At 31.5% G+C, this 22,031-nt stretch overlaps 1 protein-coding gene and 1 long non-coding RNA gene across 2 annotated transcripts; both read right to left on the bottom strand.

Annotated features, from left to right (window-relative positions):
* Positions 1-676: 676 nt before the first annotated feature.
* Positions 677-10,215, bottom strand: LOC134725616 (uncharacterized). Its single transcript, XR_010108573.1, has 4 exons — positions 10,115-10,215; positions 9,408-9,512; positions 7,661-7,789; positions 677-760 (listed from the first exon to the last, which is right to left on the bottom strand). It is a non-coding gene; the product is annotated as an uncharacterized LOC134725616 (long non-coding RNA).
* A 1,091-nt stretch (positions 10,216-11,306) lies between these two features.
* LOC134726600 (uncharacterized) lies at positions 11,307-18,056 on the bottom strand. Its single transcript, XM_063591011.1, has 3 exons — positions 17,995-18,056; positions 16,513-16,620; positions 11,307-11,500 (listed from the first exon to the last, which is right to left on the bottom strand). The coding sequence occupies exons 1-3, from the start codon at positions 18,026-18,028 to the stop codon at positions 11,307-11,309; spliced, it is 336 nt and encodes a 111-aa protein (XP_063447081.1). The 5' UTR covers positions 18,029-18,056.
* Positions 18,057-22,031: the final 3,975 nt, after the last annotated feature.

Here is a 22,031-nt window from a genome sequence, read left to right as displayed (position 1 = left end):
TTCTAAACTTGTATAATATGTAAATTTTAGCTCAAAGACCAGGCCTAGCTGTCTTAATTTTTGTTTAGTAGTCATAGTACTATGACTCCCCTGAGATCAGCCAATCAAATTACAAGATGTAGTGTTTCAAGGATACATTTTTTACTCTTTGTATCTAATGCTGAAAACAGCTGACTTCAATTGTGCCCTTTCCAATATTCATGATTGAAAAAGTCTAGAATTTAACTTGTATCTACATCTTCATGGAAGCCTAAATTCAAACCTTAATTATGTAGTCAAGAACAGAACAAATTTTGTAAGGTTTTCACCATTATATAAACATAGCCTGTTAGTACATGGGGTTCAACTTTTTTTTAAATATGATTGTCAACACACTTTTTAGTAATGGAGAATGATAATGAAAAGTTTCATTACTGAAATATATTTAAGATACTGTGAATTCCTTAATATCTGTTGGATACCAATTTTTGTGGATTTAATGGGTACAGAGGAACCACAAATTCAAATGTTCAACGAATTACAAATTTTCTAAAGGAATGTATGCAGTCTTTTCCAAAAAAAAAGCAATTAAATATGCACGCACCTGATTTCCAAGAAAATTGGTACCCATGAAAATTAATGAATCCAGATTACAGTAAAACCTTACCTCTGCTACATCTACATGGTATGATTTTTGTGTAAACTTTGGGTTTTGGTCATCTACATCTACTACATTTACTATGAAGTGAGCTGTAGCATTTTTATCTGGATAACCTTCCAACTGAAAAATCAAAATTACATTCAAGATCATTCAAACATTTAAAAAAAGTATATAAAATATGCTCTCTTGATAACATTTTTAATTTATCATATGAAATCAAATAATTCAGTTAAAGGTCCCTGATCAATACACTAAACAATTACATACTGGTAAGATACTGATAAGATACAGTTACATAATTCAAAACCCAGATGGTGTAGAGGGGGATGGTGGGAGGAATAGCTGATTAAAAAACATATGCCACACACGCATATACATGTAAGCTTGTTTATTTTAAAATGAGGTTATCAGAACACCTATCCCCTCAAGGTGTACTAAAAATTGATTGATGGATTTAGATAGAAGATACATGTGTCTTGTATAAACTACCGTATTCGGCCGTGTATAGTACGCATTTATGTATAGTCCGCACCCCATTAACATCCCTTAAAATCGAGAAGAAAACAATTTGTAAAAAAAAAAAAAAAAAAATTGTAAAAAGTCTAGTTCACTGTAGAAATCCATTGAAAGAGACATTTTCTCCATGTATTTATAAAAAAAATAATTATGTTTTATTTAATTCATAAAAAAATGAAATGCTAGAACTTTTCATCAGGTAATTAATATTTAACAATTTTATGTAGGTAGTTATTAATCAAAAGATTCATTTTAAAATCAACATTTGTCTTAGTATGTCCAAGCTGATAAATAATATAACCGAAATAATTTGAATATTATGGAACAAAAGAAAAAAGAGATCAAACATTTATCCAAATTAATTAGCAGTAATCAAAATTTTGGTTTAGTCAGGTTTCTCCAACATTTCATAATTAGACTAAAACAACATTAGGGATTAGGGGGGTCCTCATTAGGACTGGCATCGTGATAATTACCTGTAATTCACCTATATCAGGTCTTAACTTAAATATTGTAAAAAGGGATATTATTAAAAAAATATATCAAAACATTAATAAACCATATATTTTTGGTCGAGTATAACCCGAAACTGTTACGTAATTATTTCCAGCCGGATTTGATTTACAAAATTAAAAAGGTTATATATTATTCAACAATAAAAATCTTTATATAGTCAAGGGAAATCTTAATCAAACTGAAAAATTTCATAAAAAAAATATCAAGAAATAATCTCGATTTTTTTTTTTTTAAAAGATTTTTTTTTATTAAAAGTAACATGAAAAATGGAAATGTTCACTGTCTGTACCTCATTTTAGTAATTTATTCTATTACTTGATATATTTTTGTATTTGTGATACATGTAAATGTTTAAATCTAAACCAATGCAAAACAGCCAAGTTTTATTTATGTAAAAAGTAACCGAAAGTTATTGTCTTCTAGTGCGAAGAACCATTCATCTACTCAGTCGTTCATTCTGTATATCACAAGAGTCGAAGCCAGTTTTCATGGTATGCTGTCTTAGCAGATGAAAGAGTCAGTCGTATATATGTCCACTTTTTCCACGAAAACGGAGCTGATACAAATTGGGTTCATCACATCGTGTCGTGATCTATATAGTGTTTAACTGTGGGAACTGGCTTGGTGAATATTGTGCACTACTAGTATTTTCGATTTGTACAATTAATGGAAGTTGACTAAGAATTTTAAATAAACTGTATCGGTGATAATAAGCTGCGTTTTGTACTTTTATATAAGCTTAATGACTCAAGACATATAAATTCTTAATAGCTCTCAAAATACAAAATGTTAATTTTTATTCAAGATCGAAACATTGTAATCTATTATACATTACTAAGAAAAATAGACAAATTTATAATAAAAAAAAGCAAAAAAATGCTTCCGGCCGTACGGTAATGGATACTGGATGTGTAGTGATTGATAATTTAGTCTAAGATTATTTGTTGCTTATTTATGTTTTTGTACAGTTCTTTAATGTTCTGTTGCACCAATGTCTCAAGATAAGGGGGAGTATCGGAGCCTGTAATTCAGTGGTTGTCGTTGCTGTGTAATATATCCGTTTTTCGTTCATTATATTGAACATAAATAAGGCCGCTAGTTTTCTCGTTTGAGTTGTAAAACATTTGTCTTAAGCTTCTCGAGTCCTTTTGTAGCTGACTATGCGGTATGACTTTGCTCAGCGTTGAAGGCCGTACGGTGACCTATATTTGTTAATATCTGTGTCAGATGGTCTCTTGTGAATAGTTTTCTCATTGGCAATCATACCACATCTTCTTTTTTATGTATAATTGTTAACTTCAATGTCATTTGGTCTCTTGTAGAGAGTTGCCTTATTGTCCATCATACCATGCACATCTTTTTTTTTTATATAAAATAGAAAATTACATCACTGCGTTAGATTATATCGACTTTTACAATTTTGGGAGACTATTAAAAAATATATATGTCTTTAAAAAAACAAAACCTTTTTAACAATATTTTGGTTAAGAACAGGTGAATTTATAGGTAGATATCAAGATCCAGCCTTAAGAGGACCCAATAATCCCTAATGTTATTTTAGTCTAATTACCAAATGTTGGAGAAACGTGACCACACCAAAATTTTAAATCTTATATAATCTTTTCATTGAACATGTCTCGGTTATTGTATAGAAAGGTATATACTATGAAAATTAGAGCGCGTAGTTACTTAGTACAAGGGAAAAGTATATACTATGAAAATTAGAAGACAAATTCAAGCAATTTGATTGGACGAGAAGTTGTAAGTATGTGCTAAGTTGTTTTATTGCCTTGGATTATAATATTTAACACCTGTCAAAACTTGACATCATTATTTAATTGCTACACACCCATACTTAATCCTTAATTACCTCTCTTGATTACCTATGCAGGATGTCACACCTTTACTTTGAATAATCAATTTTGATAAGAAAAGTTAAAAAAGAATAAAAGAATAAGAATTAAATGAAGTAAATACAATTTTAACATTTTTATTAATGGCCTTGTAGATGAAGTTAAAAAATTAGATATTGGAGTAAAAATTGATGATGAAAAAATTTGTGTACTACTTTATGCAGATGATCTTGTATTTATTACAGAAAATGAGAAAGATCTACAAAAAATGTTGGATACTTTAAATATATGGTGTTGTAAAAATGATTTAGTTGTAAATCTAGAGAAATAAAAAATTGTACATTTCAGAACTAAGTCTACACCAAAGACAAATTTTACTTTTGTACTTAATAATAATGATATGGAAATTGTTCCTAGTTATACTTATCTAGGTTTACTGTTGTCAGAATTTTTAGACTACAATTGTATGGCTAAGGCAGTAGCTAAATCTGCAAGTAGGTCATTAGGTTTATTAATAGCTAAATGTAAAGCTAATGGAGGTTTTCAATTTGATACATTTACAAAACTTTTTGATACACTTGTTATGTCTGTAATTGAATACAGTGCCTCAATTTGGGGTCACCAGGATTTTTCTTGTATTAATGCTGTAAAAAATAGAGCAATGAGATTTTTTATGGGTGTGGGTAAATACACCCTAACTTAGCCTTATATGGAGATATGGGTTGGATGCCCAGTATTATATCTCAGTGGACATGTATTTTTAGATTATGGTCGAGACTTACTAAAATGTCTCATTGTAGAGTTAATAAAAAGGTTTTATTATGGGGCAATAAATGCTGTAATAGTAAATTTAATAAAGGGCTGCACTTAGGCGCATGATATGCCCGTTGCTCTTTTAACTTGTCTTGGTGAAAGCCTTTTTGAGTTATTGTCCGAAGTGTTGAAAATTCCCCCTTTTTTTTATGAATAAAGCCCCATAAATCCAAAACTTTAAATCTGAAATTAAAAAAAACCGAAAGGGAGCTTACGTCAATAGATATAAACAATTCACTTAAGTTTCATGGAAATTGGTGAAGGAGTTTTTGAGTTATTGTCCGAAGTGTGGACGACGGACGGACAGACGGACGGACGGACAACGGTATACCATAATACGTCCCGTCCCGGGCGTATAAAAATTGGAATTATAGAGTCAATGTGAAATTTAAAGAAATGGATATGGAGTTTTTATGTAATACTGATTTTTCTATTGATAAAAATACAATTAAACAAATTGAAAAGGAAAATTTAGATGTGGTGTTGCACATCTGAGAATAGAAACTGGCCGATATGAAGGCATTATGGTTGACAATAGATTATGTTTTAATGAGCAATGTAAGAAAAATAACATTATTGAGGATGAGAATAAAATGAAATGAAATTAAATGAAGTAAATACAATTTTAACATTTTTATTAATGGCCTTGTAGATGAAGTTAAAAAATTAGATATTGGAGTAAAAATTGATGATGAAAAAATTTGTGTACTACTTTATGCAGATGATCTTGTATTTATTACAGAAAATGAGAAAGATCTACAAAAAATGTTGGATACTTTAAATATATGGTGTTGTAAAAATGATTTAGTTGTAAATCTAGAGAAATAAAAAATTGTACATTTCAGAACTAAGTCTACACCAAAGACAAATTTTACTTTTGTACTTAATAATAATGATATGGAAATTGTTCCTAGTTATACTTATCTAGGTTTACTGTTGTCAGAATTTTTAGACTACAATTGTATGGCTAAGGCAGTAGCTAAATCTGCAAGTAGGTCATTAGGTTTATTAATAGCTAAATGTAAAGCTAATGGAGGTTTTCAATTTGATACATTTACAAAACTTTTTGATACACTTGTTATGTCTGTAATTGAATACAGTGCCTCAATTTGGGGTCACCAGGATTTTTCTTGTATTAATGCTGTAAAAAATAGAGCAATGAGATTTTTTATGGGTGTGGGTAAATACACCCTAACTTAGCCTTATATGGAGATATGGGTTGGATGCCCAGTATTATATCTCAGTGGACATGTATTTTTAGATTATGGTCGAGACTTACTAAAATGTCTCATTGTAGAGTTAATAAAAAGGTTTTATTATGGGGCAATAAATGCTGTAATAGTAAATTTAATAAAGGGCTGCACTTAGGCGCATGATATGCCCGTTGCTCTTTTAACTTGTCTTTTATGCTTTAAATGAATTTATATGATCAACTAGAAATAGTGTGAGCCCTGTCAAATACCCCAAATAATAAATAAAAATGCACAAAAAAATTGGCACTATTAAGGCTACCTCAAATTTAACTAAGTTTGTTTTCTTAATTTTTCATCCATACATAAAATTTTGTGAAAGTGTTAGTTATTGTCCCAAAATTGGAAAAATCCCCCCTTTTTTAAGCATAAAAATTCATAACACAGAAATGTAAAATCTGAAATTTATAAAAATTGAAAGGGAGCTTACATTAATAGATATAAACAATTCACCAAAGTTTCATGGACATTGGTGAAAGCCTTTTTGAGTTATTGTCCGAAGTGTTAAAAATCCCCCTTTTTATGAATAAAGCCCCATAAATCCAAAACTTAAAATCTGAAATTTATAAAAATTGAAAGGGAGCTTACATCAATAGATATAAACAATTCACCAAAGTTTCATGGACATTGGTGAAAGCCTTTTTGAGTAATTGTCCGAAGTGTTAAAAATCCCCCTTTATTTATGAATAAAGCCCCATAAATCCAAAACTTAAAATCTGAAATTAAAAAAAACGAAAGGGAGCTAACATCAATAGGTATAAACAATTCACCAAAGTTTCATGGACATTGGTGAAAGCCTTTTTGAGTTATTGTCCGAAGTGTTGAAAATCCCCCCTTTTTTTATGAATAAAGCCCCATAAATCCAAAACTTAAAATCTGAAATTAAAAAACAAAACAAAAGGGAGCTTACGTGAATAGATATAAACAATTCACCAAAGTTTCATGGACATTGGTGAAAGCCTTTTTGAGTTATTGTCCGAAGTGTTGAAAATTCCCCCTTTTTTTTATGAATAAAGCCCCATAAATCCAAAACTTTAAATCTGAAATTAAAAAAAACCGAAAGGGAGCTTACGTCAATAGATATAAACAATTCACTTAAGTTTCATGGAAATTGGTGAAGGAGTTTTTGAGTTATTGTCCGAAGTGTGGACGACGGACGGACAGACGGACGGACGGACAACGGTATACCATAATACGTCCCGTCCCGGGCGTATAAAAATTGGAATTATAGAGTCAATGTGAAATTTAAAGAAATGGATATGGAGTTTTTATGTAATACTGATTTTTCTATTGATAAAAATACAATTAAACAAATTGAAAAGGAAAATTTAGATGTGGTGTTGCACATCTGAGAATAGAAACTGGCCGATATGAAGGCATTATGGTTGACAATAGATTATGTTTTAATGAGCAATGTAAGAAAAATAACATTATTGAGGATGAGAAACATGTCTTAATTAACTGCCCAGTATATGCAGATTTACGAGCTATTTTATTTAGACATGCTAGCTCTTTTAATTGTGATTTTGTTAATTTGTCTGATGATGATAAATTCAAATTTTTATTCACTGATGAAAATGTGTGTTACTTTTTAGCCAAAATCTGCTATGATGTATTATTAAAAAGAAAAGGTATTTTATATAATTGTAGATAATAATGTGTTTTGTAGAAATTTTATAGTCTCTCATAACTCTTTTTAGAGTTGCTCATGTTGTTTTAAATATTACTGTAATTTTATAAATGTATAAATGTATGTCAATTTTGAGGTGAGACTCTAATAAAGTATTTGTCTTGTCTTGTCTTGTCTACAATAAACGTCTCCAATATACATTGTCAATGCAGAAAAAACGAAATAAAAAAAAAAAAATTAAAAAAAAAATTAAATCCGAAAACCGTCTATAGTTGTATATAGTCCGCACCCCTTGTACAAACTACTTATTTAAGGAAAAAAGTGCAGACTATAAATGCCCAAATACGGTATAATTTAATAAATCAAATTTCTTATAACATAGTGACAATCAATAAATTATACAAAATCTAAAAATGATACAATGTTTATCTTTTGTACTTACAGAAGCTACTGCAGTAAAATTGTATTGGGTTTTCTCGGTATAATTCAGCTGGTGTTGTAGCTGGAGTTTATATACTTTAGCAGTAGCTGGTGTACGAGATTGATCTACTTGCAGAATAAAGTATTTGTCCTACAAGAAAATAAAACATTAACACACTAAGCATATTATTTGTTATTTCCTATTTTAGTGATAACTAGCTAGATATTAATTTGAAAAAATGTTTACAAAAAGCAATCATGTTTTCAATGACTATTTTAAAATAAATGTAAGAAAGGGTTTTATCCATTATTGCATTTACAACAAGACATTTCTATCTTATATAAAACATATATTATAAAGATAGAAAAAAATATTTATTATATAAAAGAAATTATCCCTTTTTGTATTTTTTATGTGTTAACCAATAATGAATATTTCTTTTCTATAATTTTGAAGAAGGAAAAAAACAAACTATAATGCTATGAAAATGTGATTTTTCATAGGATTTTTTTTAAATAAGTCTTATGTTTGCTATTTGATCAACTTCAAGTGAGTTTTCTTATCATCAATAACCTGGAGTTTTGAATAATAAATATCTTTCTAGTTTTAGAGGAGATATTCAAAATTTGGCCAATTAAAATCTATGATTTACCTAATGCATACTTCTACTTTAAACGACTCTTAAAAAGTTATGGAAAACTATAGCATGGGGTTTACATCTTCTAGTTACTAATAATCATCATTCCAGAGTTTACATGTCTTATCATGATTTCTTTGAACGAGGGTTGCTAGTGGAAAGAAAGATTTATATGAAATATTTTTTCATTCTTTTGTGACATTTCTAAATTAGACAAATAGCACATTTGTACATACATGAGCAACAAAACAGGTGCATAGCAGGATTTGCTTAACCTACTGTTTTACCTGAGATCATACCCATTTTTGTGGGGTTTATGCTGCTCAGCCTTTAGTGTTTTATGTTGTGTTTTATAGACTGCCAATTGTCTTATGGATATTCTTTGTTTTTTGTTATGATGTTGTCAGTTTGTCTTCAACTTTGAAGTTTTATAGGAGAAATGTATCACTCATTGATTAATTTGCCTGACCAAAAAAAATATCTTCTTTGTTGATTGAAATACATGTATAAACTCATATAACCTGCATGTGATACAGTATTTATTCAATATCAATGATTATTTTCACTTATATTAAAGCACTGATTTAATTATAAAAAGTTTATTTCTGATTTTTTTTTAACTACTGCATGCATTTTTCAGAGAATCTGCATTTTTTCCTGGTTCTTCAGTTATAAAGAATACATTTATGAAGACCTTTGTTTAAGCATTATCATTTAAACTAGTGTTTATATTACACAAATTGAAAATGTAGTATTGATTGAATAAATACGACATCAATTGCAGTTTTATAATTCCTTATTTGTACATGTATTTTCATCATTGACAGTTCAATTTTTTGTTAAGGTAAATTAATCAATGAGTGATATATTTCTCCTAGAAGAAATTTAAAGTTCTGAGTGAATAAACTACACAGAGAACAATACCTGCTGTATTTGTTAGATGGAACAATAGAACTGCCAAAAGTTTAAATGGACAGGTAACTTGCAGGTGAATCTATGGAAAATTGTGATAGGGTTCGCAATAAAACCCTTTGGAATTTTTCGTCTCTGTTTTAGCATAAAAGTTAATGACAAGTTCTATACATTTCATCCTATATGAAGTCACAATGACTGTTTGGCTCCAATACTTACAAAAGAACTCTGTACTTTAAACTGAATAAGATTCAATCCATTGTTTCCAGGATCTCCAAGTCTCACTTCTATATCACGTAAGATAACTGAAGATGGAGTTGCATCCTGAAATAAAATATATTATAAATATTTCTTGAACTAGATTACTAGAAACCATGACTTTTTAAATTTTTTTTCAGATAATTAATTTTAAGAAAAAGTACCTCAACAACAGAAAAAGAACCTGAAGATTTTTACAGTGTTTGGTTGCTGAATATGTGATTGCTGCAAACTAAAGTGTTCCATCCTAGTGTGGATCTTATAATCAGCGCCATGACTGAACCTCATTTAAGTTTATTATATAACTATAAATTTTCTGTTTTCTCAGCCGCTTAAAGCATAAAGGAAATCCTTTTTGATAAAACATTATATTCACTGGAGCAAAAATCCAAGAGGTTAATATAAGATTTGGAACAGAGTCCACATACCTTAATATAGATTTTCCAAGGCTCTGTGTTGAAGACCATACTTTGACCTATAATGGTCATCTTTTATAAACAGTGACTTGGATTGAGAGTTGTCTCCTTGGCACTCATACCACAATTTCTTATATCGAAAGGCACACTGTTTAATCTATGTAGTACAAAAATATATCAATAGTCCAGGGAAACAAAATTCAAATAAAAGGCCTAATTGTAAAATTTCTGCAGTAACTATATAACCAATACCTCTTTAACTGAAACATTGTATATCCCAGCTGAAAAGCTTAAATTCTCTTCAATGATGTTAACCACTCTTAGACTAACTGTATAACGTGCAACCTGAAATTACAAATGAAAAATGTATAATATATTTACTTTATTAAATAAACTATTATTATATCCTTTGACTATAAAAAAAAACCAGGTGGTAAAAAAAAAAAATATGAGATACATGTCTCTTTTTTTTTTAAAGTTTTTTTAAGGTATTGTAGATAAAAAAAATCTTTTCATCTTTTGCACAATTTGTGTTGTCTTTCTTCCAATTATGATTTTTGGTTGCTATGTTTTTTTTTAACAATGTCAGATTGACAATATTTCTGTTCAGTTTGATAATTTTACATTACAGTCAGAGAAAAATATGTAAATGTTAAACCTACCTGACATTGGATGTCAAATGTATAAGTATCTTTCTGGAAAAAAAATAAGATAAAAATCATAACTATACATTTGTATTAGCATTTTTGAAAGTAATTTTGTTTCTTACCTAAGTGTTGATTACTTAAGGATGCTGGTTAATCTTATTTCTGAATTTTTGACATATATTCAGAATCTTCTGATATTATTCCATGTGGTGCCATAATAACAAAATTTCCCTGCTTACTACTACTTTTCTTTTCATAATTTTATTTCATACAGTTTATAAAATCCTTTTTTTTTTTTTTTTAAATTTTGGTTGTAAAACGTCTTCTGATTGGCTGTGAAAATTTATTATCAGCCCATAGATATTTTTGTCATTTGACTGTGACGTCATCAATGTTTTTTCATGATTTACTCCTAGAATATGGAATATAATTTTTAATAGAATTAATTTATAAGGAATGACTGAAATATTTTTTATATTCCAATAACATAAAAAATTTGGTGCACACTCTAAATAACCTGCTATGTGCAGTATTCAGTGTGCACCACATTTTTTATGTTATTTCTTTATAGACAGAAAAATTATTACAGGCATTCCTTAATTGTTTTCAACATATTAATAAGGAAAAAAACGTGCCAGTGTAAAACGTACGAAAAACATTTCCAATATTATCAAGCTGCAGACACCAAGTATTAAATCATTTCCTTACATAGCAGCCAATAAAACAAAAACGGACGAACAAACAGACAAAGTGGAAATTATATGGCTCCAGCATCCTCGCCAAAATGTAATTTACATCTATTCATTTATTTCTGATACTATTTCAAGAACACCAAAATAACTCACTACACGCTCATAATCAATTTCTTTCTTCACTGATACTATTCCAAAGCCTGATTTGTCCTTTGTTGCATTGATGCATCCATAATTATCTTTGTTGATCCGAAAGGCATCTTTATCATTAATTCCACTTATATTGAACAAGACAGTACCTTAAAGAAACATTGTTTGATTAATATTAATAAACAGCTGCGCCATGAGCGCATGATACGCCCGACGTCTTGTGTGGAAGTTTTATGCAATAATCATAAATAGTTTCTGAGAAAGTTTTAAGCAATAACCATATATTGTTTTTGAGACACGGCGGGACATGTGAAACCCCCAAACCTGGTTTTTTTTTACAAAAAACTAAATATCACTAAAATAAAATTTTGAATCAAAACCAAAAAGTATACAGATCTTAAGATTAATATAACAAGGAAAAGTGTAAAGTTTTAAGCAATAATCATAAATTATTTTTGAGATACGGCGCGACATGTAAAAAAAACCTCCCGTTTAACAAACTACTCAATAACTCCAAAATAAAGTTTTGAATCATCACCAAAAAGTATACAGATCTTTAGATTAATATAACAAAGAAGTGTGTAAAGTTTTAAGCAATAATCATAAATTGTTTTTAAGATACGGCACAACATGTAAAAAAAAAAACTCCCCCTTTTTTACAAAATACTCAATAACTCAAAAATGAAATTTTGAATCATCACCAAAAAGTATACAGATCTTCAGATTAATATAACAAAGACATGTGTAAAGTTTTAGGCAATAATCATAAATCGTTTTTGAGATATTGTGCGACATGTAAAAAAAACCTCCCCCTTTTTTACAAAATACTCAATAACTCAAAAATAAAATTTTGAATCATCACCAAAAAGTATACAGATATTAAGATTAATATAACTAAGAAGTGTTTAAAGTTTTAAGTCATAATCAAGAATTGTTTTTGAGATACGGTGCGACATGTGAAAAAATACACACCCCTGTTTTAGTTACAAAGTGCCGTAACTCAAAAAGTTTTAATCTTATTTTCACCAAAAAAGTATACAGATCATTTGACCATCATAAGAAACAACTATGTTAAGTTTCATGAAATTTGGATAAGTCGTTCTCAAGTTACGGTGCGACATGTTTACGCCGGACAGACAGACGTACGGACGGACACCGGACATTTGTATACCATAATACGTCCTGTCAAAATTTTGACGGGCGTATAAAAAGTGTTTCAATATTTACATGTCTAAAAAGTAAAATCACAAAATACTGAACTCTGAATAAAATTCCAAACAGAGAGTCCCTAATCAAATGACAAAATCAAATGATGAAACACATCAAGCAACTGTCATATTCCTGACTTGGTACAGGCATTTTCAAAGTGTGTATTTTATTCTGGCTACGGTTCATAAGGTCATGTTTTTCTCTGGCTGTTTATGACGTCTTTACATTAAATCCATTGTATGTTGGATGTGTACGGATTGCTTGTTTGGTCTTAGAGGCATGATTTTTTTATTCGTTGTTAGTGGCTTTGAACTAGCTGTCAGATAACTGAGTACTCTCAGATCTGTTCATTGTGTCTTGTCTATGTAAATATTGTAAAAATAATCTTCCTGTACCCAGCAGTTACTTAAAACTTAGGATTTTTTTCCCTTATTTTCAATCTTCATATCTATGATCATTGATGAGTTTATTTACAACCATTGGGTTATTCCTCAGGAACAAGACCTTCCTATCATATGGTTTCAACCTTCATGCTATATTATGTGATGCATTTTCAAAGTCATAGCTCATCAACTTCCTGTTTACAGATTACTTATATTTTTTTTTTAGTTTAGTTATATTTTAGCAAGTAGTTTTAAAGGAGAACCTTTTAAGCTCACCTGGCCCCAATGGCCAAGTGAGCTTTTCTCATCACTTGGCGTCCATAGTCCGTCGTCAGATTTAGCTTTTTACATTTTGAACTTCTTTTAGAGAACCACTGAATGGAATGAAACCAAACATGGCATGAATGTTCCTTATGAGGTGCTGACTAAGTGATGTTACTTTGTAGCTGATCCATCATCAAAGATGGCCATTAGCAGGGGACTCAGTTTAACATAGGACCCTATGGGAAATGCATACAAATGACTTCTTTTAGAGAACCACTGAATGGAATGAAACCAAACATGGCATGAATGTTCCTTATGAGGTGTTGACCAAGTTTTGTTACTTTGTAGCTGATCCATTATCCAAGATGGCCACCAGTGGTGAACTTAGTTTAACATAGGACCTTATGTGAAATGCATACAAATGACTTCTTTTAGAGAACCACTGAATGGAATGAAACCAAACATGGCATGACTGTTCCTTATGAGGTGTTGACCAAGTGTTGTTACTTTGTAGCCGATCCATCATCCAAGATGGCCACCAGTGGTGAACTTAGTTTAATAGAGGACCCTATGAGAAATGCATACAAATGACTTCTTTTAAAGAACCACTGAATAGAATGAAACCAAACTTAGTATGAATGTTCCTTATGAGGTGTTGACCAAGTGTTGTTAGTTTGAAGCCGATCCATCATCCAAGATGGCCACCAGCGGGGGACTTAGTTTAACATATGACTGTAGGGAAATGCATACAAATGATTTCTTTTAGAGAACCACTGAATGGAATGAATCCAAACATAGCATGAATGTTCCTTATGAGGTGTTGACCAAGTGTTGTTACTTTGTAGCTGATCCATCATCCAAGATCGCCACCAGTGGTGAACTTAGTTTAACATAGAACCCAAAGGGAAATGCATACAAATGACTTCTTTTAGAAAACCACAGAATGAAATGAAACCAAACATGGCATGAATGTTTCTTATGAGGTGTTGACCAAGTTTTGTTACTTTGTAGCCAATCCATCATCCAAGATGGCCGCCAGTGGTGAACTTAGTTAAACATAGGACCCTAATGGGAAATGCATACAAATGACTTCTTTTAAAGAACCACTAAATGGATTGAAACCAAACCTAATATGAATGTGGCTAATGAGGTGCTGACCAAGTGTTGTTACTTTGTAGCCAAACATAATCCAAGATGGCTGCCAGCGGGGGACTTAGTTTAACATAGGACCCAATGGAATACATACAAATTTGGAGTTATGTATGGCGTTCATTATCACTGAACTAAAATTGAGAATGTAAATAGGCAATGTGTCAAAGAGACAACAACCCCACAATAGAGCAGACAACAGCAGAAGGTCACCAACAGGTCTTCAAATTTCCCCACCCGGAGGTGTCCTTCAGCTGGCCCCTAAACAAATATATATACTAGTTCGGTGACAATGAACGCCATACTTAACTCCAAGTTGTACACAAGAAACTAAAATTAAAAATAATACAAGACTTACAAAGGCCAGAGGCTCCTGACTTGGGACAGGTGCAAAATTGAGGCGGAGTTAAACATGTTTATGAGATCTCAACCCTCCCCATTTACCTGTAGCCAATGCAGAAAAGTAAACATATTTGTTTTATGGGCCAGCTGAAGGACACCTTAGGGTGCGGGATATTCTCACTGCTGTGAAGACCTGTTGGTGACCTTCTGCTGTTGTTTGTTCTATGGTCTGGATGTTGTCTCTTTGACATACTCCCCATTTCCATTTTCAATTTTTAATGTCTTTTTTGAGAGAACCACTGAATGGAATGAAGTCAAACATAGCATGAATGTTCTTTATGAGACGCTGACCAAGAGTTGTTACTTTGCTGCCGATCAAAGATCCAAGATGGCCAACACCTGGGAACTTGGTTTAACATAGGACCCTATGGGAAATACATACAAATGTCCTCTCTTAGAGAACCACTGAATGGAATGAAACCAAACACAGCATGAATGTTCTTAATGAGATGCTGACCAAGTGTTGTTACTTTGTAGCTGATCCATCATCCAAGATGGCCACCAGTTGGGGCTTAGTTTAACATAGGACCCTATGGGAATACATACAAATTTCATCTTTTAGAGAACTACTGAATTGAATGAAGCCAAACATAGCAGTAATGTTCCTTTCCTAATGAGGTGATGGCCTGGTGTTGCTACTTTGTAGCCAAATGAGTAAGTTCAGTAAGATCCCTTTTAAGCCCCAAAATATAGCAGTTTTAGAAAATTATGAAATTGTAATCGTAAATAGTTTTTACAGCAATAAATGCATGTATTAATTTGCATTTAATTACTATTTGTAAGTTTTGTACATATACATCCCCCACCACTTTGCTGATCACAGCATCAGAATCCTTCTTACACTATGCTATGTAGATATTCAGGCATTCAGCATATCCTTATTTTTATCTATAAGCATAATTTTGCATATAAAAATAATTTGGACCTGTTGTTTAAATGAATTATCTGCTAGTTAAACTTATACATTTATTACATTGTCTGGTTTTTTTTTATCAAAGGCAGATTTCGAGGGGCCAGTTCCCTCCCCCTCTTCTGTGAAATATTTGGTTGCGTATATAGGGAATCACTGAAGCATGACCTCTTAGGCAGTCTGGGGCCCCCACTTATAAAAATTTCTGAATATGCCACTATTTATTGGATTTAAAACAGTAAAATTTAAACACTTACTTGTTTAAACAGATTGATTGATGGTTGGTTGCTTTACGTCCAGTGGCAAATATTTCATGCATATTCAGGACGAGAACAAGTTCACAATAAATACAATAGGAAGGTTAATACAATAGTGGCCATTTGGGAAGATGGTCGGGGAAATTTGGACTGCCACCAGAAAAGGAGGGTTTATTGGATAGGGACATAAATTTTGCCTTGCAACAGGCCACCTATGGACCCCTAAAAGAGTTATTTCAAGGGTTCTTAACGTGCAAAGAGCGTGGCACTCTCTTTTACACGAGGCATCGAATTTAACGACCCCTTCTGACCAGACGTGACTGCAAACTTGATACATCCCACACAGCCAAACGGATGCCCCACTTCGGCAAGAGTTTTACTGCCGGTCGGAAGAAGACCAAGGGACCATATTTCTATACCCCAGTCACCCTTGGGGTCTTATTTAAACAGTAAAGCTTAAATCTTAAATTTTTATACATTGTATCATGTACTCAATATTTTGTATATTCAATAACATGAAAAATTACTATCTATTTAGACTAACTTAGATTAGCATACTCATTTAGGTATTGTAAGACTTTACTTACCAACTGGCTGATTTTCTAAAATATTAGGAACTGTTTTCCCTAATTCTCCACAACTATTGAGAAATAATGGTTTGGCTGATCCAAAAGCAGATTGTGTTGCAAACAATCCTAAAAAAAATTAATTTTCAACAAAATCAATAGGTACGTATCTTTTTCAGATGTACAACATTTTGTTAATTTATGCAAGGTTATAATCTTTAATTGAAGAAAGACTTTTTACAACATAATGATAAATCTTGGCATGAACAAAATTTACAAAACTTGTCTTGATTTCAAAATGGCACTGCGAACTTAATATTGTCACAAACCTGACAACAAACTCATTTTATGATGCGATAACAACATAGAACAAGAGTGTGCACAGTGAAATGTCTTGCCTGCGTTACTTTTTAAGATTGATTTTTTGCAAGTCTTAGAGAGAAAGGTAATACAACAAATAAAGTTAACATATTTGCTATAGTATCTAAGAAAAAGAGTTAACCAAAAAAACTAAACTTTGACCAATAACCATTGAAATAAGGTAATGCTCAAATGAAATCAGCCAGACTAGTATTATGCCACACAGTAACTGCCTTATGATTGACATTATTGAGGTTTTGTGAATGAGATAAAAAAAAAATCTTCTTATACACCCTTGCTGTTTCTGGGATATCTGAGATCAGTGTAGTTGTCCAATCCAAAAGGTTAACACTTTTATAATCCTTACAATCTATCTGAAACACACTAGTTATTATATTCAACATAATATTGCTATAACAACAAGATCACAAATGCAGAAATCTATTGCCCATGTTGCCCGGGCTCCTTCTTTGACCATGATTGATTAAATGTCAGAAGACTTAATGATAAAGTTTTTGCCTTATTTTACAATAAGGTCAAGGTCAGGTTAACCTTCCCATGCAAAAATGTTCACATTACAATGACTCCATACATCAAATATAATTGAACTTTTCCTTATAGTTTTTAGGAAACTGACCAAACAATGAAACTTAACTTTGACCAATGAACCATGAAAATGAAATCAGGATTTGATAATGTAATATGTTAGTCAGATATATCATGCCATACACCAAATAAAGTTGACCTTCTGTCAAAACAATCTGTGATACAGATCTAAACAGGTAAAGCCAACCTTGATCACTGATCCATGTAGGCCCAGTACACATACAGATTTCTTACAGTTATGTAAACATATTGCTTGGAATCAAAATAACAAATATATTTATCCTATTAATAATAATAAGTGAAAAATTCCCATGACAAAAAAAATATACATCAATGAAAATGAGGTCAGGAACAATGAACATATGACAGTAGAAAACTTTGTGACATGAGACATCTGTAGACCAGTATTAAGACGTGTCCAGATCTTCTTCCCTGTAAAATGTTAAGTTTTGTACCAATAGTTTTTTTTCTTGCACCAGATTGTTATTCATAAATTTGCATTCAGACACTTTCATCTCAGGGGGGAATTAAACTAACCTGCTATAAATATGAAAATCCAATTTCTTATCATTTTGTCTTTTGTGTTTTTTCTTTAAAATCTGAAAAGAAAAGAATGACTTTACTCCTAAAAATTATAAAAATTGCATATATCATTTTAAAATGTGGAACAAAAAATTTTGTTAGTTAAAGGAGCACTAGCTACGAGATGCATAAAAAAATAATGTATGTTTTGTTTTTGTTCAATCAATAATAAAAGTGAAATAGTGAAATAATAATTCGATTTTAACAGCCAAAATGGTTCAATTTTGTCAAATTAAGTAAAATAATATTGATAATGACTGTTTCACTTGCAAGTGAAACAGTCGACCTCATTAAATCCGTATTCATGTGAACTTCAATTTAACCCCTTAACTGGAGATGGACAACGCATGCTTTGTACGTGTACTGTTTATTTAACGGAAAGGAATGTCAACATTGAAAGTGAAACTAAGGTAAATTATTTGACGACTGATTCGATCCACTAAAAATGTTTCTTCTACATGTAAAAACGACTAGAAACATATATATTTTATTCTTTAAAATAAAATTAAACAGACCTATAACAATTCAAATGCACGTGTTGGCTTAATCTATTTATATCTAATCATTAGTATATTTATGTTTACATCGCTTATATGGTCATCTGAGGTCAACTCGATATTTAATTAGTTGGAGTCTAGACTAAAATACACACGAAACGAAACTACATAATATTGACGTTATGCTCTGTAAACTGTTTATTTCACACTTTTGATAATTTGGATAAATGTTTTACATTGTAATAAATAAAATATGAAAATTTGAGTCAAATCGGTGATCATGAATTTGACAGCTAGTGCCCCTTTAAGAAATAATTCCTTCATGTCATGCTCTATGCTCATTTTAACACTATCAACATTTTGGGCTTTAAAAACAAGTGAAACTGCGAGCTACTGCTCACTGATGATACCCCTGCCGCAAGTGGATAATATTAATAGTGTAAAAATATGCAAGTGTTGGGAAACAGGAAGTTGTCGAGTGATGAATCTGGAAACGCATCACACGGTATAGCTGACTTATATAAATCCTGAAACCAAATTTCAGAAATCCTTGTATTGTAGTTCCTGAGAAAAATGTGACGAAAATTTTAACTTGGCTATCATGTGTAAAATCATACAAGTGTTCAGTAAACAGGAAGTTGTCGAGTGATGAATCTGAAAACGCATCACACAGTATAGCTGACTTATATAAATCCTGAAACCAAATTTCAGAAATCCTTGTATTGTAGTTCCTGAGAAAAATGTGACGAAAATTTTCAACTTGGTGCGATCATGTGTAAAATCATACAAGTTTTCGGTAAACAGGAAGTTGTCAAGTGATGAATCTGAAAACACATCACACGGTATGGCTAACATATATAAATGTTGATTCCAAATTACAGAAAGGGTGGATGTGCAGTTCCTGAGAAAAATGTGACGAAAGTTTCATGGGACGGACTGACTGACGGACGGACTGACGGACAGACTGACGGACGGATGAACTGACAGAAGTAAAACAGTATACCCCCCTTTTTTAAAGCGGGGGTATAATTAAAATATTGCAAAAAAATACTTTTTAAATGTCTTCATATATAACTTCAGTGGTATTGTTGGCTTTTTTCAAAACTACCTCTACCCTTTTTTATTTGGAAAATATGCGTCATTTTCATCAAATTGGGAAATTTAAAATAAACCATTAATTTGACTGAAACTTCAATTTACAGAACCATTTTCAAGAGTCAAACCCTGCTTTAAAATAAGACCCCATTTTGTCAGTGATGATACATAAATAGACTCTCAAATATGCACATAAATTCATTTTAGGCAAGATAATAGGTTAAATGAGTGTTTTTCAGTTTGTATTCATGCACAATTACTACTGAGACTGCACTGTTTGGGAAAAAAGTTTGTCTTTTGGGAATAATTTTAAGCCATTTTTTTTCAAATTGGGATTTTTCTCCAGGGGGAAAAAGCCTTTATTCTCCACTAATTTAAGGCAAACAATATCACTGAACTTATTATGTACTAAAAGTAGTGGAGTACTCATTTGATTTATCAGACTTAGCATAATTATTCAAAAGTCAAATTTATATCAGCCTGGGCCTAAAAATTGAGTTTTTTCAATGAAAGGGGGCCTTAATACATGAAGATGTAATATTTTCCAGCGATTTTAAATTTGTGAAGCTTTTTGGTTATAAATAATCATTACGGTACATATGTATTGAATGTACTTTAAATGGAAAGAAAAGTTACAAATAACATATCAAATTAGTCTAAAAGGGTCTAACTTTTCTTGCAGACAGAATGGTCTGATACACAGATTTTTGCCTTTTTAGTGAAAAACTTGAATGCAATTATAGTCTCAACAGGCTTATATTTAAACCACTTGCTATCCTACAGAAGAAAAGAAAGATATTATGTGAAATGGAACAGGTACAATAGACATTGTAAAGTGCTTTTGATACAAATTTAGTGAGGTCTTTATTATGGACTTCAAATTTTATGTACCAAGCTCCCCACTTTTTACTTCATCCAAACAGGGCGTTAGACAAGGGTCATTTATACAACACATTTTGCACATATTATCTGAGATAATCTTCTTTTCTGTAGATTCAGAGTTCATTAACAAGTGAAAGAACTAGATAAAGGCACAGAAACACAAGTATTGCAAATAAAAACCTGTCAGTTAGAAAGTCAGGATGCCATGTATGCATCAATATTGAAAAAGCCTTAAAAATGCCTTTTTTGACCATAAAATGCCGAAATTGGTCATTTTTGCAGAAATTCTATAATATAAAAGTTTAAATCCTTTAGTTTCATGCTATTAGACAAATTGACAACACCAAATCATTTAGGGAAGTTGCCAAAGTACAGATTCTATATTAACAGATTTCACCTCTTAGGTCCGAGAACACAATTAATTCGTAGTGCATTTCTTTTAGAACATAAATAAAAATTAAAAAAATCCCACCTGCGCTTTCTCAATGAAATTTTTACAGTGTGTTGTACTACTTTTGGGACAAATTATATCAAAATTATAGAAAACTTCATCGCCTCTAACTCAAAAGCTGGACCAAATCACTACTTTCCTGTAAAATTCTGGACTGAAATTTTTTTTCAGTGTAATTTCATCCCCCTACTTACAATTTGAGGCATTAAACATGGAGAAATAAATTTGGTATAAAAATTAATGGCAAGTAACCCACTATTAACACTAGGGATATATTCGTGAACAACGAAAATCAAGGGATGTTCCAAGCTGACTAGTTTATCAAAAGACATTGTTGTTATTATTATAAATCCATTGGAGAGAATTAAGATTATTACAACCATCAGTGAGAATAATTATTTAATATGAACAATTAATGTTCCAAAACAAGCCATTAACTTCAAAATCTTTCCATGTATTTTTTTCATGAATTCTGCTATTTTATAACATATAAATATTACCAGAAAGCATGATTCTTTTTTCAAAATTGCATGTCTCCACTGGGAATCGAACCTGGGACCTCTGTGTTACAAGGCAGTGTGTTAACTGACTGAGCTAAAGAAGAACTTCTTAGCTCAACAGCTTAACGCTGACTTATATCTACAATATGTTCTAAGGGAAGCAATTCATTCACACTTCCCCCACCTCAAAAGTCATCATACCATTATGAATGTCACACAAACATACCCTAGCTTGAATTCCTCGCTAACTACTGTGGGTTTTTCATTTGGGCACCAATGTAACCAGAGAGCATGATTCTTCTCGCAAAATCGCATGTGTCCACCTGGACTCCAACCTGGGACCTCTGTGTTACAAGGCAGCGTGTTGACCGACTAAGCTAAAGAATTACTTCCTTAGCTCAACCATGCAAGGCTTAATAAGTATCTACAACATGTTCTAAGGGAGGCAATCCCGACACATAAAAACCTGAATAAGTTTATTAAACTTCAATAACAATAATAATAATATTTTTTAATAAAAGAAGGCAGAACAAATCCAAATGGACTCCATTGGCAAACATTCTCAGG

This window comes from Mytilus trossulus, chromosome 7 (assembly GCF_036588685.1).
Source record: "Mytilus trossulus isolate FHL-02 chromosome 7, PNRI_Mtr1.1.1.hap1, whole genome shotgun sequence".
Classification (NCBI taxonomy): domain Eukaryota; kingdom Metazoa; phylum Mollusca; class Bivalvia; order Mytilida; family Mytilidae; genus Mytilus; species Mytilus trossulus.
Note: the sequence above shows the minus strand (reverse complement) of the source record. Positions and strands in the feature narration are given on the sequence as shown.